At 38.2% G+C, this 18082-nt stretch overlaps 1 protein-coding gene across 1 annotated transcript in view; it reads left to right on the top strand.

Annotated features, from left to right (window-relative positions):
• Positions 1-11832, top strand: part of EYA4 (EYA transcriptional coactivator and phosphatase 4) — a 142363-nt gene extending 130531 nt beyond the window's left edge. Inside the window, exons 15-20 of the mRNA XM_066179148.1 lie at positions 430-488; positions 604-764; positions 2874-2988; positions 4729-4850; positions 5994-6094; positions 7851-11832. Coding sequence (XP_066035245.1) covers positions 430-488; positions 604-764; positions 2874-2988; positions 4729-4850; positions 5994-6094; positions 7851-7931 — 639 coding nt within the window. The 3' untranslated portion in view covers positions 7932-11832. The remainder of the gene's footprint in view (positions 1-429; positions 489-603; positions 765-2873; positions 2989-4728; positions 4851-5993; positions 6095-7850) is intronic.
• The last annotated feature ends 6250 nt before the right edge of the window (positions 11833-18082 follow it).

Raw genomic sequence — 18082 nt, 5'->3', positions numbered from 1 at the left:
GTATGCTAGGGAGACTGTGAATGAGACTTGCAATTTTTGTGGCTTTACAATTAAAATAAATTTACTCCCTAAAATCACACTAAAATTGCATATTGATTTTCTAAAGGTCTGTTTTAACTAGTGATTTAGACTGTGTAGGAGTTGAAGGTCATATTATTTTAAAGATGTTGATGGCAGTAAGAAACTGTGGGTGTGCACAGGCTGCCATCTTCTGGTGCAGCCAGTGGCCTGCACCAGTCATTTCTTCATCTGTGCTAAGCCTGCGGTGAGCACAGTCATTCAGATTGGAAAATACCTCTAATATCACCTAGTCCAACCATTAGCTCAGCCCACCATGCTCACCACTAAACTTATATCCCAGGAATGGTGATTGCACTCTTTTATAAGATAAGTTTGTCATTTGGGTTTGCTTTTTTTTCTTTCTAACAGGAATGTGATCAAGTTCATATAGATGATGTTTCTTCTGATGATAATGGACAAGACCTAAGGTAAGATACAGATTTTTTTTTCCTTTTTTTCTCTTTTTTTTTTTTAAGATGAAATAATTTGAGCATTTACAGGAATACATTGTATTTATTTTTACTGTATTTTGGGTGTTTGCAGTACCTACAGTTTTGCAACTGATGGCTTCCATGCAGCTGCAAGTAGTGCAAACCTTTGTCTGCCAACAGGTGTAAGAGGAGGGGTTGACTGGATGAGGAAGCTGGCTTTCCGTTACAGAAGAGTAAAAGAGTTGTATAATACTTACAAGAACAACATAGGAGGTGAGTTAAATTGTCAAAAAAAAAAAAAATTGGAATGCTGATCAGTCTAAGCTGCAAAGTGATGAGCTGCCACCCAGGGAAGGAGGCTGGGAAGTCACAGAGGGAATGGAGAGTGATGTGACTGAACCACGGGCTGTTGAAAGCTACTGACTGTAATGGCAAAGCCACGTGCTGTTGTGCAGGGGAAATGCAGTTGGGAAAACCAAGCAAGCTTCCATTTAACTTCCACAGAGCCCATTTTCCTCCTTCAGAGCCACCTTACTGATTTGTTGAACCACTTATTCTACCTCAGATTTTCTCTTGTTCTAGGAAAGATATTGCATAGTTTCACAGCACAAATTGGTTGGGGATGGCCATTTCCATCCTACATTTTCGTGATCTGGTCGGCAACAACACTGTTGCCTAAACTTTCTGCTGGGTACCTGCTAGTCTGTTTTCACCAGTGGACGCAAGGAAATTCTATCACTGCCATGCCAATAGTGCCTTTTGTTGACTCTGTAGCTTACACAGTTTTGTCTCCAATAAGTCCAAATCTCATTTGGGACAAGAACTTTGCTGTTACTGTCTTAATTCATGGACTTGCTTAAGTCTGCACCAGCAGATTGCAGGCAATCAAGCAGCAGAGCCTAAAGAATCTGTTCTATGGAGAGTCCTGTGTGACTTGCAGAGACAGCCAGCCTTCTTCTGAGGAGGGGAGTGTGTCAGCTGACCCCCTCAACAACAGACTGTGAGGACAGGGAATACTTAGGAGTCTTCAATAATTGCTACAGTTACATTTTTTCACTCTTAGTAGTCCAGTCTCTCCTTAACACAGGATGAAGCAATAGGACCAAAGGGTGGTAGTAGGGGGCTGACTCTCACTTGCCCTACTTTGCCCTTCATTAGTGTTGTGAATAGAGTTTTTATATATTAATAATTCTTGAAACACTGTTAACCAAAAGTTTACTGGGTTTTCTTTTATCTTCTGATGCATCTAAGATTCTAAAGCACCTGCCTTTCATAAAACCTTTAACACTGATAAGAGAACAAGTCCAAGAGCACAGCACAGGGAAACACACTGAAAGGAACAAAACATTGCAAAAAGAGTGCAGATATGTGGTGCACTGAATTAAGGTTTTTGTTGTCTCCCACATATCCTGCATCTGAAATATAAGCTATCCTTAATGGGCAAGTGTCTTCATTTGTCCTCCATACCTTATAGCCATTTTAATAATCATCTTAGCTCATATGTATCTGTTTATTTCAAAAGAGCTGCTAGAAAGTATCAGAAGGCAAGATTAATCCATATATTTTTAGGTTATTTCACTTCTGATTTTTGAAGGCAGTCATCATCACTTGTTGGGAACATAGGATGTGAAAGAGAAGAGGGGTACTAAAGGTCAGGAAGCCTATTTCTCTGCTCTTCCATGACCAAACCTACATTTAAAATACCTTGGTTCCAAAAAACTCATGTCTCAGCATTCAACAGGTTGGGTATTTTTAAATGTCTACCCAAAAAGAGATTTTGAGGACTAAATTTTAAGGACTAACTGAGATAAGAGAATATAACATGTACAGCCATTTCAGGCTGTAAATTCTGTAAAAGGAACCAACTACAACAGGACATGAAGAGCAAGCCATCAGCAAACAAATATATTTCCATATGTGTAACCTGAGGTTCACACTATATGCAGAGATGTAAGCAGGGCAGTTTTAAACATAAGCGGGTACTGCAAATACCAGTTTATTCTAAAGTATCTTCTTTTGTGACCATCTTCATCTATGATCCCAATGACATGGATCTCCTTGTCACTGACTCTGATAATTTGAAAATAACCTGTGTGAGAGGAGCTGGTTTAAAAAATGCATGTTTCTGAAAGGAATACTTTGAAATGCAACCTGAGATATATAAAGAAATTCAACTAATTATTATTATTATCTGAAATACTATTTGACATTCCTTGATATAGTGAACAAACTAAAACCTAACATTTCCTGATTGTTGAAGACAATAGATTTTCTCTTTGATATTTTTTCAAGTTGTAATGGAATTTAAAATAGAAACATGACCATAAACCCTATCTCATACAGAATTTAATTCTATTTTTTCTCACTTTTCTTACATAAAAGGTCTCCTGGGTCCCGCTAAAAGAGATGCATGGTTGCAATTAAGAGCAGAGATTGAAGCTCTGACAGATTCCTGGCTAACAAATGCACTTAAATCATTATCGATTATCAGCACAAGGTATGTATCTGAGTCTGGTGTAAAAAAAGTTTCCAGACATGTAATGGATATTTTTGTACATTTTAAATTACAATAAATTAGTGCTTTTAAGGAACAGAACAGGTCTTCTATGACTTTTGAATAGGACACAGGAAAAGTGGAAAGTGGTTTCTTTTATCCTGATTCCAGCATTTACTAAAGATAGTGTGAAATGTCTTCTCAAATGTCTGTACACTGAAAGTGTAAGGTAGAATTCTGAGACAACTTTTAATTTATTACCTTGTGGACAGCATTCTCTGAACTCTACAACTCTCAGTTCTGTCCTTCATTGTTTGTGCCTATGCACAGTGCTACCTAAATACTGTATAGATACCAGAACATAAGGGCATTTTTCTTTTGTCCTTTCAAGCAAACCAGTATATCTTAGTATAAATCTTAAGTTTTCAGAAGACCAAAAATGTCTTTTAGCTGAGTTTAAAATCTGAGTACCCAATATTGAGACATAAACTGTATTGTTCCTCTGAAGCAATCAAACCGTGAACCCTGCTGCTACTTAGTAAGCCATGCAATATGTATCTTACCAGAAATCCTAAAAAATCTCGGTTTTAAACTACAAAAAAGAACAACATTAGGTCATCTTGCTTTCTGAACATGTCTGGGAAAAGACTCAGCGTCAGGTGTAAAGAACAAACTTGGAAAGACACAAAAACTTTAATTTCAACATAGCAACTTTTGTAATATGCTTATCTCTTAATTGTTTATTTAACAATGTGTGAAGCACTTCAGGAAAAAAAGTAACAAATTCGTGTAAGCTGTTGTGTTTAGCTCTGTATTTCCTTCTGAATTGTTGAGCATTGGTGGATGAGTCTGGAAAACTGTTATCCTTCACTCAGGATTGTTAAATAATAGTCTTTGGTCATGTCTTCAAAGAAATGTACAACTGCAAACCTTCAGAAGCTACCTGTGAGTCAGCTAAACATTACTGACTGACACATTACTAACAGGAAATTGAGATACATAAAGGTGAAAATAGCAGCCTAGGGTCTTCCTTGGAATTTGTGAAAATGCCAGAAGGAAAACTCATGAGTATTTACTTTCAACTCCCTGCCCACATCATGGTCATGCTCGTGTTCCAGCCTGTGAGTGCCTACAGTAGCTCAGCTTTGAGTTCTCTGGCCTGCACAGCTTCTCCATTCAAGTTTTCATCCTCACCATTGAATGCTAGCTTATTAACATGATCATTCTTGTCTCTCCCTCTTTTCAGAGATAGTCTTACTCTTGAAACGTGAAGAAAGCGATGCCATTGTGGAGAAATGTGTAGATAAAAGAGTAGATAAAAAACAGATAAAAGAGTAACAAATAATGGTTTTGCATTCTCTTAACTCTTTTATTTTGCAGCTACTGACAATTAATTGCCAGCACGAAAATTACGCTTTCAAAGCATTCAAATACCTTGTTTTGGAGGTCCTTCAAATACCTTGTTGGTGGTCTTAAATGTCTGTATTTTACTAGACCCATCTTCAAAGACCTGATTTTTTTAAACCAGTGTAGAATATTTCTTACAAATCAGGCCTAGATATTTTTAAAGGATTTCACCAGGGATTTTATGTAAATTTTCTGTAAATGGTGGTACTCAGCAGCTCTACTGTGTGAATGAAAGTAAATGTTGAGGGATCCTTAATATGCTCTCCACAGCTGGTTCACCTCATCAACATTTGGGTACTGTTTTTAAAACTATTTAAACTATTTCTCTCGTTTTAGGAGTAATTGTGTAAACGTGTTGGTAACAACAACCCAGCTTATCCCAGCACTTGCAAAAGTTCTACTATACAGTTTAGGAGGAGCTTTTCCTATTGAAAATATATACAGTGCAACCAAAATAGGTAAGAAATTATTCTTTTGTCCATTTTGACTACACTACATTACAAATGTTTTTTTTTCCAGTAATAGATGTATTCCAAAACACTCCTCTGACACTTAGCAGTTTTAATTATAAGATTTAGGCACTGCATGTGTTTAGATGTGTTTATGTCAAAGAATCCCAAATTCACCTTATTTTCAATGATGCCTAAATGAATAGAGATGTTGATTAAAAGCCTCAGAAACTCGTCATATGGTGCACAAAACAAAAAACTTGCAGAAAAGAATGAAGAAAAGTTTTTTCTGAATTCAAATCTGAGCAGAAATTCTGTTAAATTCTGCTCTGACCTTCAACTCTATGCAAGCCAGGCCATAGCTTCACAAACCTTTTCCTGAGGGATAGTGTGTCAGTGATGGGAATGACAGTTGTTACCAACAGAACCTGTGTTGCTGCATAACAAAAGGGTACTTCCCCATTCTGTTCACAGTTGTGTGCCTTTCGTGCATTATGGTTTAGAAATGTATGGTTTCTGGAAACTGCATCCAAAACTGTAAACCAAGAGTAACTGTCATTCCTGTGAAATGTGATGCAGCATACAATGACAGATAATTTTGCAGATTTTACCAATCATCAATTCAGGAATGCTTCATTTCTATACCTATGACAACCTTTATAGAATGTAATGTGTCACTTCATTGACAAAAGCATTTCAATATGTTTCCTAAATTATTTTCACAAGGGAAAAAGCAGTGCATATTCTAGCAGTGTCAGGCAAAACTATTATCTCAGTCATAATTTAATTCAGTTTTTTTCATTACTACATCACTCGTTGCAGATACATTAGGATTAAAATGTCTACTTTCCTTGTAAGAATATTATTGCAATCATAAGTAAATATTTAAATTCAATTATTCATTCACTAACCTACTCATTTTTACAGTGCTGCTAATTCCTTTATCTTAGCGGCTTTCCTGTAATGATTAAGAGATCTAGTTTAACCTGAAACATCTTAGTGTCACTGAGGGAATCCATTGCTTCTTACCAGATTTGGCTCTTAATCCCCAGGCTGGGAACTTTTTAAAACGTCCTACCACTGCAAAAATCCTCTGTAAGGCTTCACCATAACTCACTCGATAGCTTGAATAAATAGTGCATTGTTTTTCAGGCAAAGAGAGCTGTTTTGAGCGTATAGTGTCCAGATTTGGCACTAACATAACTTATGTTGTGATTGGAGATGGCCGAGATGAGGAACATGCAGCTAATCAGGTAACTTCACTCTGAACTCTTATCTCATTTATCTTCCAGGAAAAGAAAGTTGCTTTGAACGAATAATGCAAAGGTTTGGCAGAAAAGTAGTATATGTTGTAATTGGGGATGGTGTAGAAGAAGAACAGGCAGCAAAAAAGGTAACCTGTCTTCTGAAATGTTGGTGTGATACGTAGCTACTAATGCAAGCCTTCCTGTTTGCATTTCTGTCACTGTTGCACAAAATGACAAATAATTTCAGTCCACAGATGCAAGCCAACAAGAGCATAATGAGATCAACACTTAGAGTAAAATGAACCATTTGGACTCTAGCATTTGCTTCACTTCGCTTTGGAAAGAAAAAAAAACCCACAAAATTATTTTTAAAACAGATGGAAAAATAATGCAGCAAAAATGTCTGACAAACTTCAAGCAAATTAAAAGATAAACAGAAGAGATAGAAAGAGTCAGGATATGATGGTTGGGTGGTGTTTTTCTTAAAATGCTGAAATTTGGGATGTTTCAAGAGAAGTGTTACAGAGAATGTGGAAAACATCTAAAGGACTGTGCAATATTTTTTTTGCGAGGATAGATGAAGATCCATAGTTTACTGGAGCAAATATGATAAAAACATAATTTGCTTCAAGAAAGACATATCTGCTAAAGAAAATAGAACACAATGTAGAGATTATGCACCAAATCTGTGTTTCTGAAAAAGAACTGTTTCCTACTTTCCTCATTATGATAATTCAAGTCTAATTTCAGCAGAAAAGTTTTTAATATTCAGAAACAGACAAAATTAGTAATTTGTGCCATGCTTCCCAGTATAACCCCTGGAAGAGTGCAGAAATTGAATTTTTTGCCTCACAATGTCTGTGCAGGACCAGTTATGTAAATCTTGTTGTGCTAGGAGTAGCAAAATAAAGCACTCTCTTAGCATTGTAGTTGGAGTGGAAACAAAATAGAAATAACCAAAATGCTCATTCCAAATGGTTCCTTAATATAGGTACAGTACTGGTGATGGGTCTTTTATAATTTTTGCTTAATAGTGGTGGTTGGATTGTGTGCTTTCTGGTTGGGCATGCTTTTTTCTTAACATTGGCTATATTGCATGGATAGATGTAGAATTCAGCGAGATGGATGAATATAGCATATTTCAAATAGATCTAAACACAACATGGAAGTATGGGATTTTTTTCTGTTCTGATGTATTATTGAAGGAGAATAGTGCATATATCTGTATCTCTCACAGACACTGATGCTTTCTGCAACACAAATTATCTTTTCTTAAACTAGAAATGTTATTTTCTTATCCAAAGAGATTTCTTTTTCCACCTGGATGGAGAAAAAAAAATGTAATTCAGCTCTCTTTTGAAGTGTTGAGTGAGAAGCATCTTTTCATAGAAGTCTTATAGTCCTTGAAATGGTGATTGAGTGTTTTGCAGTCAAATAAGCAGACCATCAAAGGATTTCCTGTTAATGCTCCTTTGTATGGGCTTGCATGCTAACAATAAGCAAGTAGCTCTTACTAAGTAACAGGCATTTTCCAAAGAAACTATTAAGAAAGACTATCATCTGATTATTTTAACTTCAGTTGAGCTACTAAGCTCAGATCTATTTTGGTCTGATTTTTGTCAGTACTTGAATAGCAAAAAAACAATCCAGAAACACAGTGGTGTAAAATAGGTGCTGGTAATCTCTATCCGTGTGTGTCATATGCCACCCCATGTCATGGTGTTCATCTTTCCTGACCTTTTCCTTCTTCTAACAAACACAGCACAACATGCCTTTCTGGAGGATATCCAGTCATTCGGACCTCTTGGCTCTCCATCAAGCACTGGAACTAGAGTATTTGTAACTATGTTCTAAAGCTGGTGATCCTTATATATATATATATATATATGTATATATATATATATATGTATATATATATATTTCAAGTACACTGAATTTTTATGTGTGATTCAATGCCTCTGGCTTTACACATATGAATTGTCTTAAGAAGGGAAGAAATATTTGGAATTAAAAATTCCAGATTGAAGAATTCAGATTGCTGAATGAAGTTAAAACATTAGTGCTACGTAAGAAAGCTCTATGGTCTTATATATGCAACGTTTTTAAATGAATTAAAACTGTGGAGGTTGCTGGTACACACCAAGTGAGCCCTGACAGGAGTGAACAAAGGACTTGAACTGGCAAAGCACCAAAACGCATTTTCCAGCCAACAAGGTGGTGTTCAACAACATTCCTCAAAATGGGATATATTCTCAGCACTGAGGTTTGAACCAGACTTTAGCCTACCTAACCCAAAAAATCTGAATTGGAATGCACTCAGACTGTATAATGATAATCCTGTCTAGACCTGTAATTTGTGTAAATTATTGATGAAAATAATTTACTGTGACTTTATTAGCAGCTGATTTTGGAATTGGATGCAATTTTTCTTTCTTTTTTGGGGGGGGGTGGCAGGGGAGGGAAGGGGTTATATAATATTGTCTCTTTTATAAGTTTGGCAAACAGAATGTGCATATGATGTGTTGTGCCTTAAAGAGAAGACTGTGTTTGTGTGTTATAATGTAATTTTGGTTAAAAACTATGTAGATAAACAAAAAAACCTTTGTGATAACTTTTGACATGACCAAATTTGAAATTCTAAGAAATCAAAGAACAGGGCTGCACCAAAGAATTTAAGTATTTGTTGCAGTGAGAAAAAATAATAAAGGAAAGTTTGTGTTTTTATTTGGATTTTGAATAATTCCACTGATTTTTTGAGAAAATTTAAGAATATATTGGGAGATTGATACTGGGGACCGCTACCTGGAAAGGTAAAAGAAGAAATAGTGTTTAACACCTTCAGCATCATTTCTTGATTCTCCAGCAAGAGAACTAAGAGCCATATTCATTAATTACCGAGTCCACTGAAAGCCATAGAATGAGTGCATCTGCTGTGTATAACAGAACAAAGTTCCACCCAGCAGACAAAGTGTTCAAGTGGCATTACAAGGAGGTGAAAATGTGGAGTTAATCCCAGATGGGGAATAAAACACAAGTTCATTAGGGAATGAAAATTTACTAAAAAAGCTCTCATCAGTCAGATATGGAAATGATGCTACATTTAGCATAATCACGATCAGCAGAAGCTGCTGAAATTCTGACTTGATGAAATTGGCCATTTCAGGAGAATAGTCCACTTTGGTAAAGAAAACACCATTTTGACAGCTTTTCCATTCTGTTCCACATTTTCGTGTATTTTGTTTTGGGTCAGCATGATTTTTCTCATCTATTTTTGATTGCTCAACAAAATTACGCAGGGACAGCCCTAAATGTTTTTGAATCAGAAATTTCAATACATGTCAGGCATCTGAGGAGAGGATAAGGAGGTGATTCTCATGAAGAAACATTGAGAAATATATCACCCTGACTTCCATAATTTATATTAAAAGTTGAGGTCCGTACAGCAATAGTTATCTTGCAAGTTTTGAACATCTTTTCAGCTATGGAAAATGAGCAAGATCCATATTGCACACAGTGCCCTTAATGTTCCATGTGCAGCCTGAGCGCTCTGAAACAACAGCAAGTGGTTCATCTCTCTTGGCAGAAGATGGAAACTAATTTCACAATTTTTAACACTCTGTGTGGAGACACCTGAGGCTGCATGTGCGCTGACTGCATGAAGAGGTATTTGCAAGAGAAGATGTCAAAGGCAAACTCCAGGATGTCTGCACAAGCCCAGTTGTCAGCACTGAGGTGAAGATCTTCCATCTTTGTGCTCTTAAGCCACCATATGCCATAGTTACCAGGTAGTAACTTTGCTCATTTAAACTTTGTTGAAGTTTTTATAAAGTTACTTGGTAGGTGAAAGCCTGGAGCTGCTGCAAGTCCAAGGTGAAGCTCCTCTATAAATTCATAAAAATGGATTTCTTTCCTGTGTTGGAATTGGCTATGCAAGTCACCACACAACAAACTAACAACTTTTTATCACTGGGCAGTTTAAAGCTATCACATGAGACTCGCCACAAAGGAAATCAGTGTAGACTAGGTAGATATTTGGATGATAGATTTGTGTGTCCAAAACAGAAAAAATTATGCATACCTTGTTTGTATTTTCAGTACCCGGAAATACATGCCATAAAAATCTGTAGTATAGCCTTTTGTAGTTTTTCAGGTGGGAAAAAAAGTGTTTCTACTGGAATGGGAAAGAACTTTGAAGCCCTTCTCAAGTTCCAGCATCACATAAAATCTCAATGTAAAAGACATGATAAAACAAAAAATTTGTATGGTTAACTAATTTTTTTATCTTTTTTTTTTTTTTTGGACATGTCATAGTGTTATTTAAATGCATGAAATAATGTTATTTCTCAAGTTATTTTTTCAGCTTTTCAGTGTTCTTTTCCTCATCAGTTGTAAGAACAAAAAGTAGCCCAGCAACAGTTGTTGGTTCTTATTAAAGGTTTGCAGTGCCTTCATTGGAGTTGTGCTTAGCTTTCTATGGCAGATATGGCTCAGTTAATAAATGGACTTCTAGAGAGGAGATAGATACAAAAGGAGGGAAGTTTTACAGAGCATGACAAGTTTCTGTGTGCTACCATAGCAGAAGTTAATTGTTAAAACAAGTAATCCACACAAACATGTATTCAAAGAAAAGTCAAGGATGTAGCTCAAAAGGCTTCGCAATACCGAAACCCTAAAACAAAATTTCAGAACATGAATACTCTCTTGCTAAGCAAAAAATGCTATATATCTTTAAATAAAATTGTGTAGTATATGCCTGCCTTGTAGAGAGAAATTAGTCAATTTTATTTTCCTGCATGAACAATACAGAGGAGAAAATAACCAAGGCAGTGACAGTCACACCAGACTGTTCCAGACGGGCCTAAGAAGATTAAACTGAAGGTTGGTCACTTTGACATTGAGTGCATTTTAATTCAGAAGCATCTTAATCAGAAACTACTTTCTCTTCAGCCTCTCCTCAACAACCAAGATTGAGCACAAGGTCCCTTTTGCCCATATTTTGGGCAAATGAAATATAGAATAAAATACCTTTTGCTGATGCTCTAGCAGTTCTCAGTACAGAACCTGAACATTCATTAGGCATTTGAGTGGTCTGCTTGCAAAATACAAATACTGTGTGATTACAGTCACGGGATAGTATCTTAGACATAACTCTGCAGTTCAGTAAAAGACGGCAGAAAAAACCTAAAAATTAGGCTTATTTTTAGATGCCTGTGGAGACTGTGCACAAAGATATAGGTAGCAGCTAACTCCCAGATCTGTTCCCATTTGAATCCAGTGTGAGCAGCAGTGTTTGCAGGCTCTGAAGCAGATGCAGAGTGTTCCAGTGTAAGCATTGACAAGGGAGATGAGGCCAAATCAAAGTCCTCTATACAAGCACTCTTCATCTTGGGGCAGATGAAACCTTACATCCCATCAGAACTGCAGAGTTTATGGAGAATATAGGCCTCACCCATGATAGGAAGACTGAGTTTTAGCAGTGAAGTTGTATCCAGATCCAGGGTTTCAGTTCAAAAGTCATCTCTGCTTTATAGGATGGACACCAGGCATATGCTGTAAATGAATATGGTATTTAGTATCTCTGAAGAGGAGCTGAAGTGACATTAGCCAAAATCCCAGCAATAGCAGCATTTTGGAGATTTGAAGCCAAGGGTCTCTGTCATGTATTAGTTTATTAGGGCCTTCCTAATTTAAGAAAAATGTTAATTAAAATTAAAAGCTTGTAAAATTATGTACATCTTTACTATTCTCAATAAATACACTTGGAAGTGTCATTTTCTGCACTATACAATGTTGTAAGTTGTTTGGTTTGTGGTTGGAAGATGCAGGGTCCCTTACAGGAGCCAAGTGTGAGTTGGGACTGTGACGTCTATGCTGCCCCTGTCGCTCATGCCTGGAGTAGCCCTGAGCCCATGTATATGGTCTGGTAGACACTGGCTCACCTGTGAACTGTGCCTTGCTCCAGATGCAGCCTGAGAGACAATTCGCAGCTCTTGTGCAGTGTCCTTGAGACAAAATACAGAAAAAACCAATTCGATGATGTAGGCACACAGTGTATGCATTTAAATCCCCGTGCCAGTTCAGTCACTAATGTTATGCTAATACCTTTACGGGCTGTACAGGAGACAGACTGGGCTGAGGAGACAGACTGAGGAGCAAGTAGCCTTTCCAGTTTAAGGTCACCCTCATGAAACTCTAAATGTTTTTGGGAGCAGTACTTCGTTTTTTTAGTGAGGTACTGAATTTCGTTTGGAGGAGGCTGTCCGTCCACAGTCTGCTAGCAGAGGCCAAAGTGGGATCACAGAATTGTCAGCACCCTTAGATGTGACATTATGATATTGGGAACTACATGGAAAGTGGCAGAGCCTTGGTAGCCACAGTGATACAGCCACAAGAAACAGCTTGTAAATAGCAGAAGTAGCTTGTAAGTAGACTTCTTTGCAAGGGGTTACATTAAAGCATGTCCCTTACAAACACAGCTGTTCTGTATGTACATCCACTGCCTTCTCATTTTTAGGTACAAAAAGGAAGATCTATCAAAAATCAAGTGGGCAAAATATTAAGAAATCTCATCTACTGAGCAGACAAACCCCTAGTAAACAATTTTACGGTGTGTCTCTGTCTCTCGGTTTAGATAGACAAGTATCTGCCAGGGAGGGTTGGAGTCTCCCTTAAAATGTAAGCCCCTGCCCCCCTTTTCCAAATTATCATAAATTTGCAATTAAAAGGCTGTCAGGCAAAGATTTTGGGAATAGGTACAGCAGTTCTTTACTAGGGATATAAAAATACAGATGTTGTAGTACAGAAGAATAAGCAAACAAATAAACAAGAAATCCTAGAAAAACCCTGACAGAGTCAGAAATACAACCTGACACCCTGTTGGTCAGGGTGGTGGAAGCAGTCCAAAGTAAGCCTTCCTGGAGTGGCAGGTGTGGTTCTGTTGGAGTAGAGATGGTCCCGTTGAAGAAAAAAGGGTCCAGTAATGATGAGATGGGTCCGGTCTTCCTCCAGGGATCCAGTGGAAAAAAACTGGATACCTAGTGGGACTGTGGTTCCTTTTTATCTAGGTTAAGATGGTTTGGCTCCTCCTCCCTGTGTGGAGCAGCTTATAATAGTGCAGTGTAATGTGTAATGTCATTGATGAGCTCTTAATGGTCCATTAGCAGAAGACATTCCCATGGAAGTAGTGAAACAATGAAGAGAGATAAGTAGCACTCCACCATCTGAAAAGTGACACTGACCCATTTGGGCAAAGATAAGCAATTCTGCTCCACCCAGATGGAATAGAATAATATGCTCTTTACAAAACCCATGACAGTCTCCCAAATGGGTTTGCATGTGACTCCAGAGAAGAACCATTCAATAACATTTCAGAAGAGTGAGATAAAAGGTAATCAGAAAATGGGTGATAGCACAACATTGACTTCATTTCTCATTGCTGAGAAACTCAGTGCTCTAAATGGCTCATATTGTGCCCTGCACATGATGTTCAGAGTGATGAACTAAAGCAAAAATATCATACTGAGAACATTTATGGGTGGACTCTTCCTCATTTGGGTGCAAAAATGCTTCTTTGTCATTATCCATTACCTATAAAACTCTTCCAGAAAAATGCACTTTAGGGTTGACTTGTATGATTAGTTTTCAATTTTTTTCAAACAAAGAATGGATTCTGAAACATTTTGGAAATGTTTATAAGTTTGGGAGAACTTTTTTGATTTTCAAAAAGCCCAGGCAGTAGAAGGAATTCTGAGAAAGTCAAAATATCATAAGTTTGTTTTCCCATGTTAGTTTCTCTACAAATTTCAAGGTCTGATTTTCAAAGGACTGAGTATCTAACTTGAAATAACTAATTAAAAAAATGAAGAATTTGTTTTTCTGGTTGGGAAGTAAAGATAGAAAAGAAGGAAACACCAGAAAGTTTCAGAAATTGATTTTTAAGTGGAAAAACAAAGAAACTCCTTTGGTACACAAAAAAACTCATTTCTCCAATTATCTGGATAATTTAGACATCAGACATCCATCTAAACATGGGCTATTAGAAACTCGCATATTCACTTCAGTAAACATGAAGCAAGAGCGCAGGAAAGTATGAAGGAGAGGATTTATAGGAATTATATGAAGGAGTCAGGCTAGACTGGAGCTTAGATTCAATTTTTCTGCCTTGCTTGTAGTGTCTGGGAGAATTGGAGTGCAGCAGAGAGGCAAATGGAAAGTGATTCATGTTTCCTACACTACTATACAATCTACTGTGCCCTTTGCCAGGAAGCACACACTTTTTCTAGATGAAAAAAACAAAAACAACTGGAGCTATTTGGAAAATATTAGAAATTGTTGACTCATTGAAACCAAAATGTGTTTTGGGAGTGCACACACTAGTGTCAGTGAATGGAACATTTCTAGTCCTATTTAGAGAAAGAGTGAATCAAGGACCCACCACATCAGCCAGAAAAACAGTCTGAGCCATTGCAGGAGTCTGCTGACTGTGGCTCTCAGCTGACATATCAAGCCCCTGTTCTTTGCCTTCAGCTTGTCTGGATTAAGATCTTGGGTTTTAGCTTTCTGACTCAAAACACTTTGAATTTGGTCCAATTGTGAAGAGTAATGTCTCTAAAATTAGAAAAAAAAAAAAAGGAAGGATAAGCGAAGAAAAGAAAAAAAATAAGCATAAGGAGATCATGTCTAGTATTGTGAACATTCTGGAGAGTGGAGCAAACTCCTGGCGCTTAGCAGTAGGACTTCTTTGCATGGTTTGTTTTTTTGTTTGTTTTTTTTTTGGGTGGTGTTGGGGTAGCCTTGGCTGGCAGCCAGGCTCCCACCCAGCTGCTGTCTCAGGGACTGTTCTGTGCTGTGGACGTCTGGTGCCGGGGGAGGCCTCTGCCTGTATCTCAACAGCATATCCCATGAGCAGTCTATTGTGTTATTTTTATAAGGATGCATTAGCCTCAAATGCTGTCTTTCTCACATGGAAAGCTTTTAGTTTGATTTGGTTTTATGGTACAAGCCATGACTGCAGCATGTTATATACCTCTGCAGCTCATGCAAACCAGAAACCCTTAATGAAACCTGTGCCTCATGGTCACTCATGTTTAAAAGCAAAACAAAACAGGGAGGTAAAAAAATGGCAGAGGGAGAAAAATGAAGCCAAATGCAGAGGGCTGCTCCAGTCAAATAGCATATACACACTGATTTATGGAATGCAGTCCTATTCTCAGTAATCACCGTGGACCACTGACGCATGGCAGCTGATGGAGGTAGGGTAATTAGCAAAGCCCAACCTCTCCAGTTACTCACTGGTAGCTAAAATGAATTTATTACAAGCTGTGAATAGTCTTGATGAGGAACGTGGTCTTGTTCAACACAAAACTGCCTGGTGCCACCTGACCCGCATGACCAGTTGAAAGGGGAAAGAGTCAATTCTGCACAGGTCCCTTCTCAAGGGGCGCAGTCACCCCACTCACCTGGCCCCTCACCTTGCCTACCACAGCCCTGCCTGCCACTATTCCACTGGGGAGAGGCAATGACCCAGGCAGCATCACGTCTCCCTGGGTGTAGCCCCCAGGGAACAAGGGGTGAAGCTCGCAGTGCCTTGCTGATTCTCTCTGAGTTGCTTTTATATCCTCCTTAAACTAAGTTGGTTCTTGGTAGAGCAGGTATCCTAGCTGGGAGGTATCTGTTCACAGAGGAAAAGAAACAGCTAATTTGGGGCTTCAAGAGGTCAAGAACTGCTCACCCCCAAAGGTATCCAAGCACTTGCCAGTGTTGTTATTTTTCCTCTACCTAAATGCTTACAAGTGAATTTTCTTGTCTGGTTAAACTGCGGTTTCTTAAAGGAAGTTTACTTATAATGGAAAGGCTGAGTCAACCTTCACTCTAATAACCAGGAAAACACAACAGTGAAGTGAAACAATAAATCATTGCTCTGATAGTAATGAGGCCCTTGCTTAGACATTTATCTGTCCTTTTACAGGGCAGTAATTCAGTGGTTGGAAAGGCTGGGGATAAATTTGTGTTTGCAAAGAAATTGCCAAGCCCTGGCCAAAATTGCCTCATTTAGCAGATGGTAATATTGTACATAATTAATGTGTTCATTTTCATTCTTAAAAACTAGTAAATGCAGCTTATTTGAGCTTCCTCCTGAAAGGTGAATTTATTAGCTACAAAGCATTGAGACTCTGCCAGCTGTTTCAAGGAGATTATGCCCTGTCTTTCCCCTGTTTTCTAACAGTTTTCCACTAATACCACCTGGGTGGCTCTTGTCTATAAGAAACTTCAGTATAGGCAACAGCTTTCTCCTTTTTGTTGGTTCATATGTTTTCACAATAAACATTTCTTTCCTTCACCTCCATCTAAAAAGCAGAGGCTGCCACTGGTTTGCTGAAAATTACTTTAAATTCATCAGCTCTCCCAGACCTAATAAAGTGACGTGTTTACAGTGCTAAAGGAAATCAGGTGTTTTAATGTTGAAGGGAAAAACCCCCCATATTTATGTAGTGTTACAATAATACTGTTTGCCTGGCCTTTCTCAGCCTATTCATCACCCAGCAATCTCCTCACAAAATGCTGTGGATTCTGTGTGCTTCAATGCCATGCAATACTAAGTGCAAATTCACCATAAATCAAGTATTGCAGCAGCCTCCCCTTTGGCTGCTGGCAACTGCTGCAGTGGGGCACATGTAGGGAAAGAGTCATTCCCCGAGCATGCAGCCATGAGGATGGAGCAAAGGAAGCCCAGAGGCAGGTGGGTATTGCTGCTACATCCCCCTTCTGCTTCTCAAGTAAATCCCATTCATTCTACTTGCCCCACTGCACCCCGCCAAGAACCGCAATGTTCTACCACTGAGCATGCCCCGGTGAGAGCTTTCCGGGCACAGCTGCCTTCTCTCCTATTGAGTGGAAAGATGCTGTTACTTTGTTCTAACACACAGGTGACTGAGGCACTAAGTGATTTTTGTTGACACATCATGGCAGGATATGAATCACACACCTGAAATTAATCTCAACTCTTTGCCCTTACCTGTTGATAAATCCTGTATCTATTATTCTCTGGCCAGGGCCCCATGACTTTGTTAATCCTTGTTGATTTTTTTTTTGTTCTGCTTCATGTGCAGAGATTGATGTAAGTCTATAATGAAAGGGTTCTGGATTTTAAGAGGAAATAAAGCTCCTTACATAGGAGCTGAAGGAGATGCTGAATTTCTATGTAGTATTTCAACCACTTTCATAGAGGTGGGTAGAACATGTAAATCTTTAATTGGCAGTTTTCTCTTGTCCCCACCCATTTTGAACAGGCAGGGCCTCTACTCTGGTTTTATGCTAAAAAATATCTGGAGAACATGTGGTTCCTTACTTTCTTCAGATGGCTGTCTTTATTGATTTTCAATCTTCCTTGTAATTCCAGTGGTAGTTGTGAGTTTAAATATCTTTTCTGGCACCTGTAGATATCAGAGCCAGCAGGTCCTTCATTCAAGTATGCAAATCTACTGACACCCAGAACTCAAATTGACCACTGGGGTTAGTAAAAGAATCTTGTCTCTGCTATGAAGACTCTGTGGTAGTGATCGCTGCATTGATGCAATAGCAGTGACCTCTGTGGTGATACAATAACACCACAGAACAAAACATCTGGTTGTAAAAAGCAGCCACTGGGCTCTGGGACAATAGTTCCTTTTAAACGGTTTTAAGAAGATGAGGTGTGTAAAGAAGTGGATGACATTGTTTTGGCATATTTCTGAATTAAAAGAGGGTGAACCTCTTTATCTCTGGTAACCATGGATTTCAATATTGGGATGCATTACAAGAAAAATATTGTCATGATAAATCATCACATTATACTCCCAGCCTTGTAACTGGAAGTCTTTCTTGACTCTCACAGCAGTAAACTGACAATCTGTCTCTACAATGTTCTGTCATCTGGAGAAGTGGTGTTTTCAGAGTTTTTATCATTGTGGATTTCAGGATAACATCATGAATAGAAGAAGCCAGAAGTCTTTTCAC

The sequence above is a fragment of the Chamaea fasciata genome, unplaced genomic scaffold (assembly GCF_029207755.1).
Source record: "Chamaea fasciata isolate MVZ Bird 193981 ecotype frontalis unplaced genomic scaffold, bChaFas1.0.hap1 SCAF_3, whole genome shotgun sequence".
NCBI lineage: Eukaryota > Metazoa > Chordata > Aves > Passeriformes > Sylviidae > Chamaea > Chamaea fasciata.
This window is presented reverse-complemented; position numbering and strand designations above follow the sequence as displayed.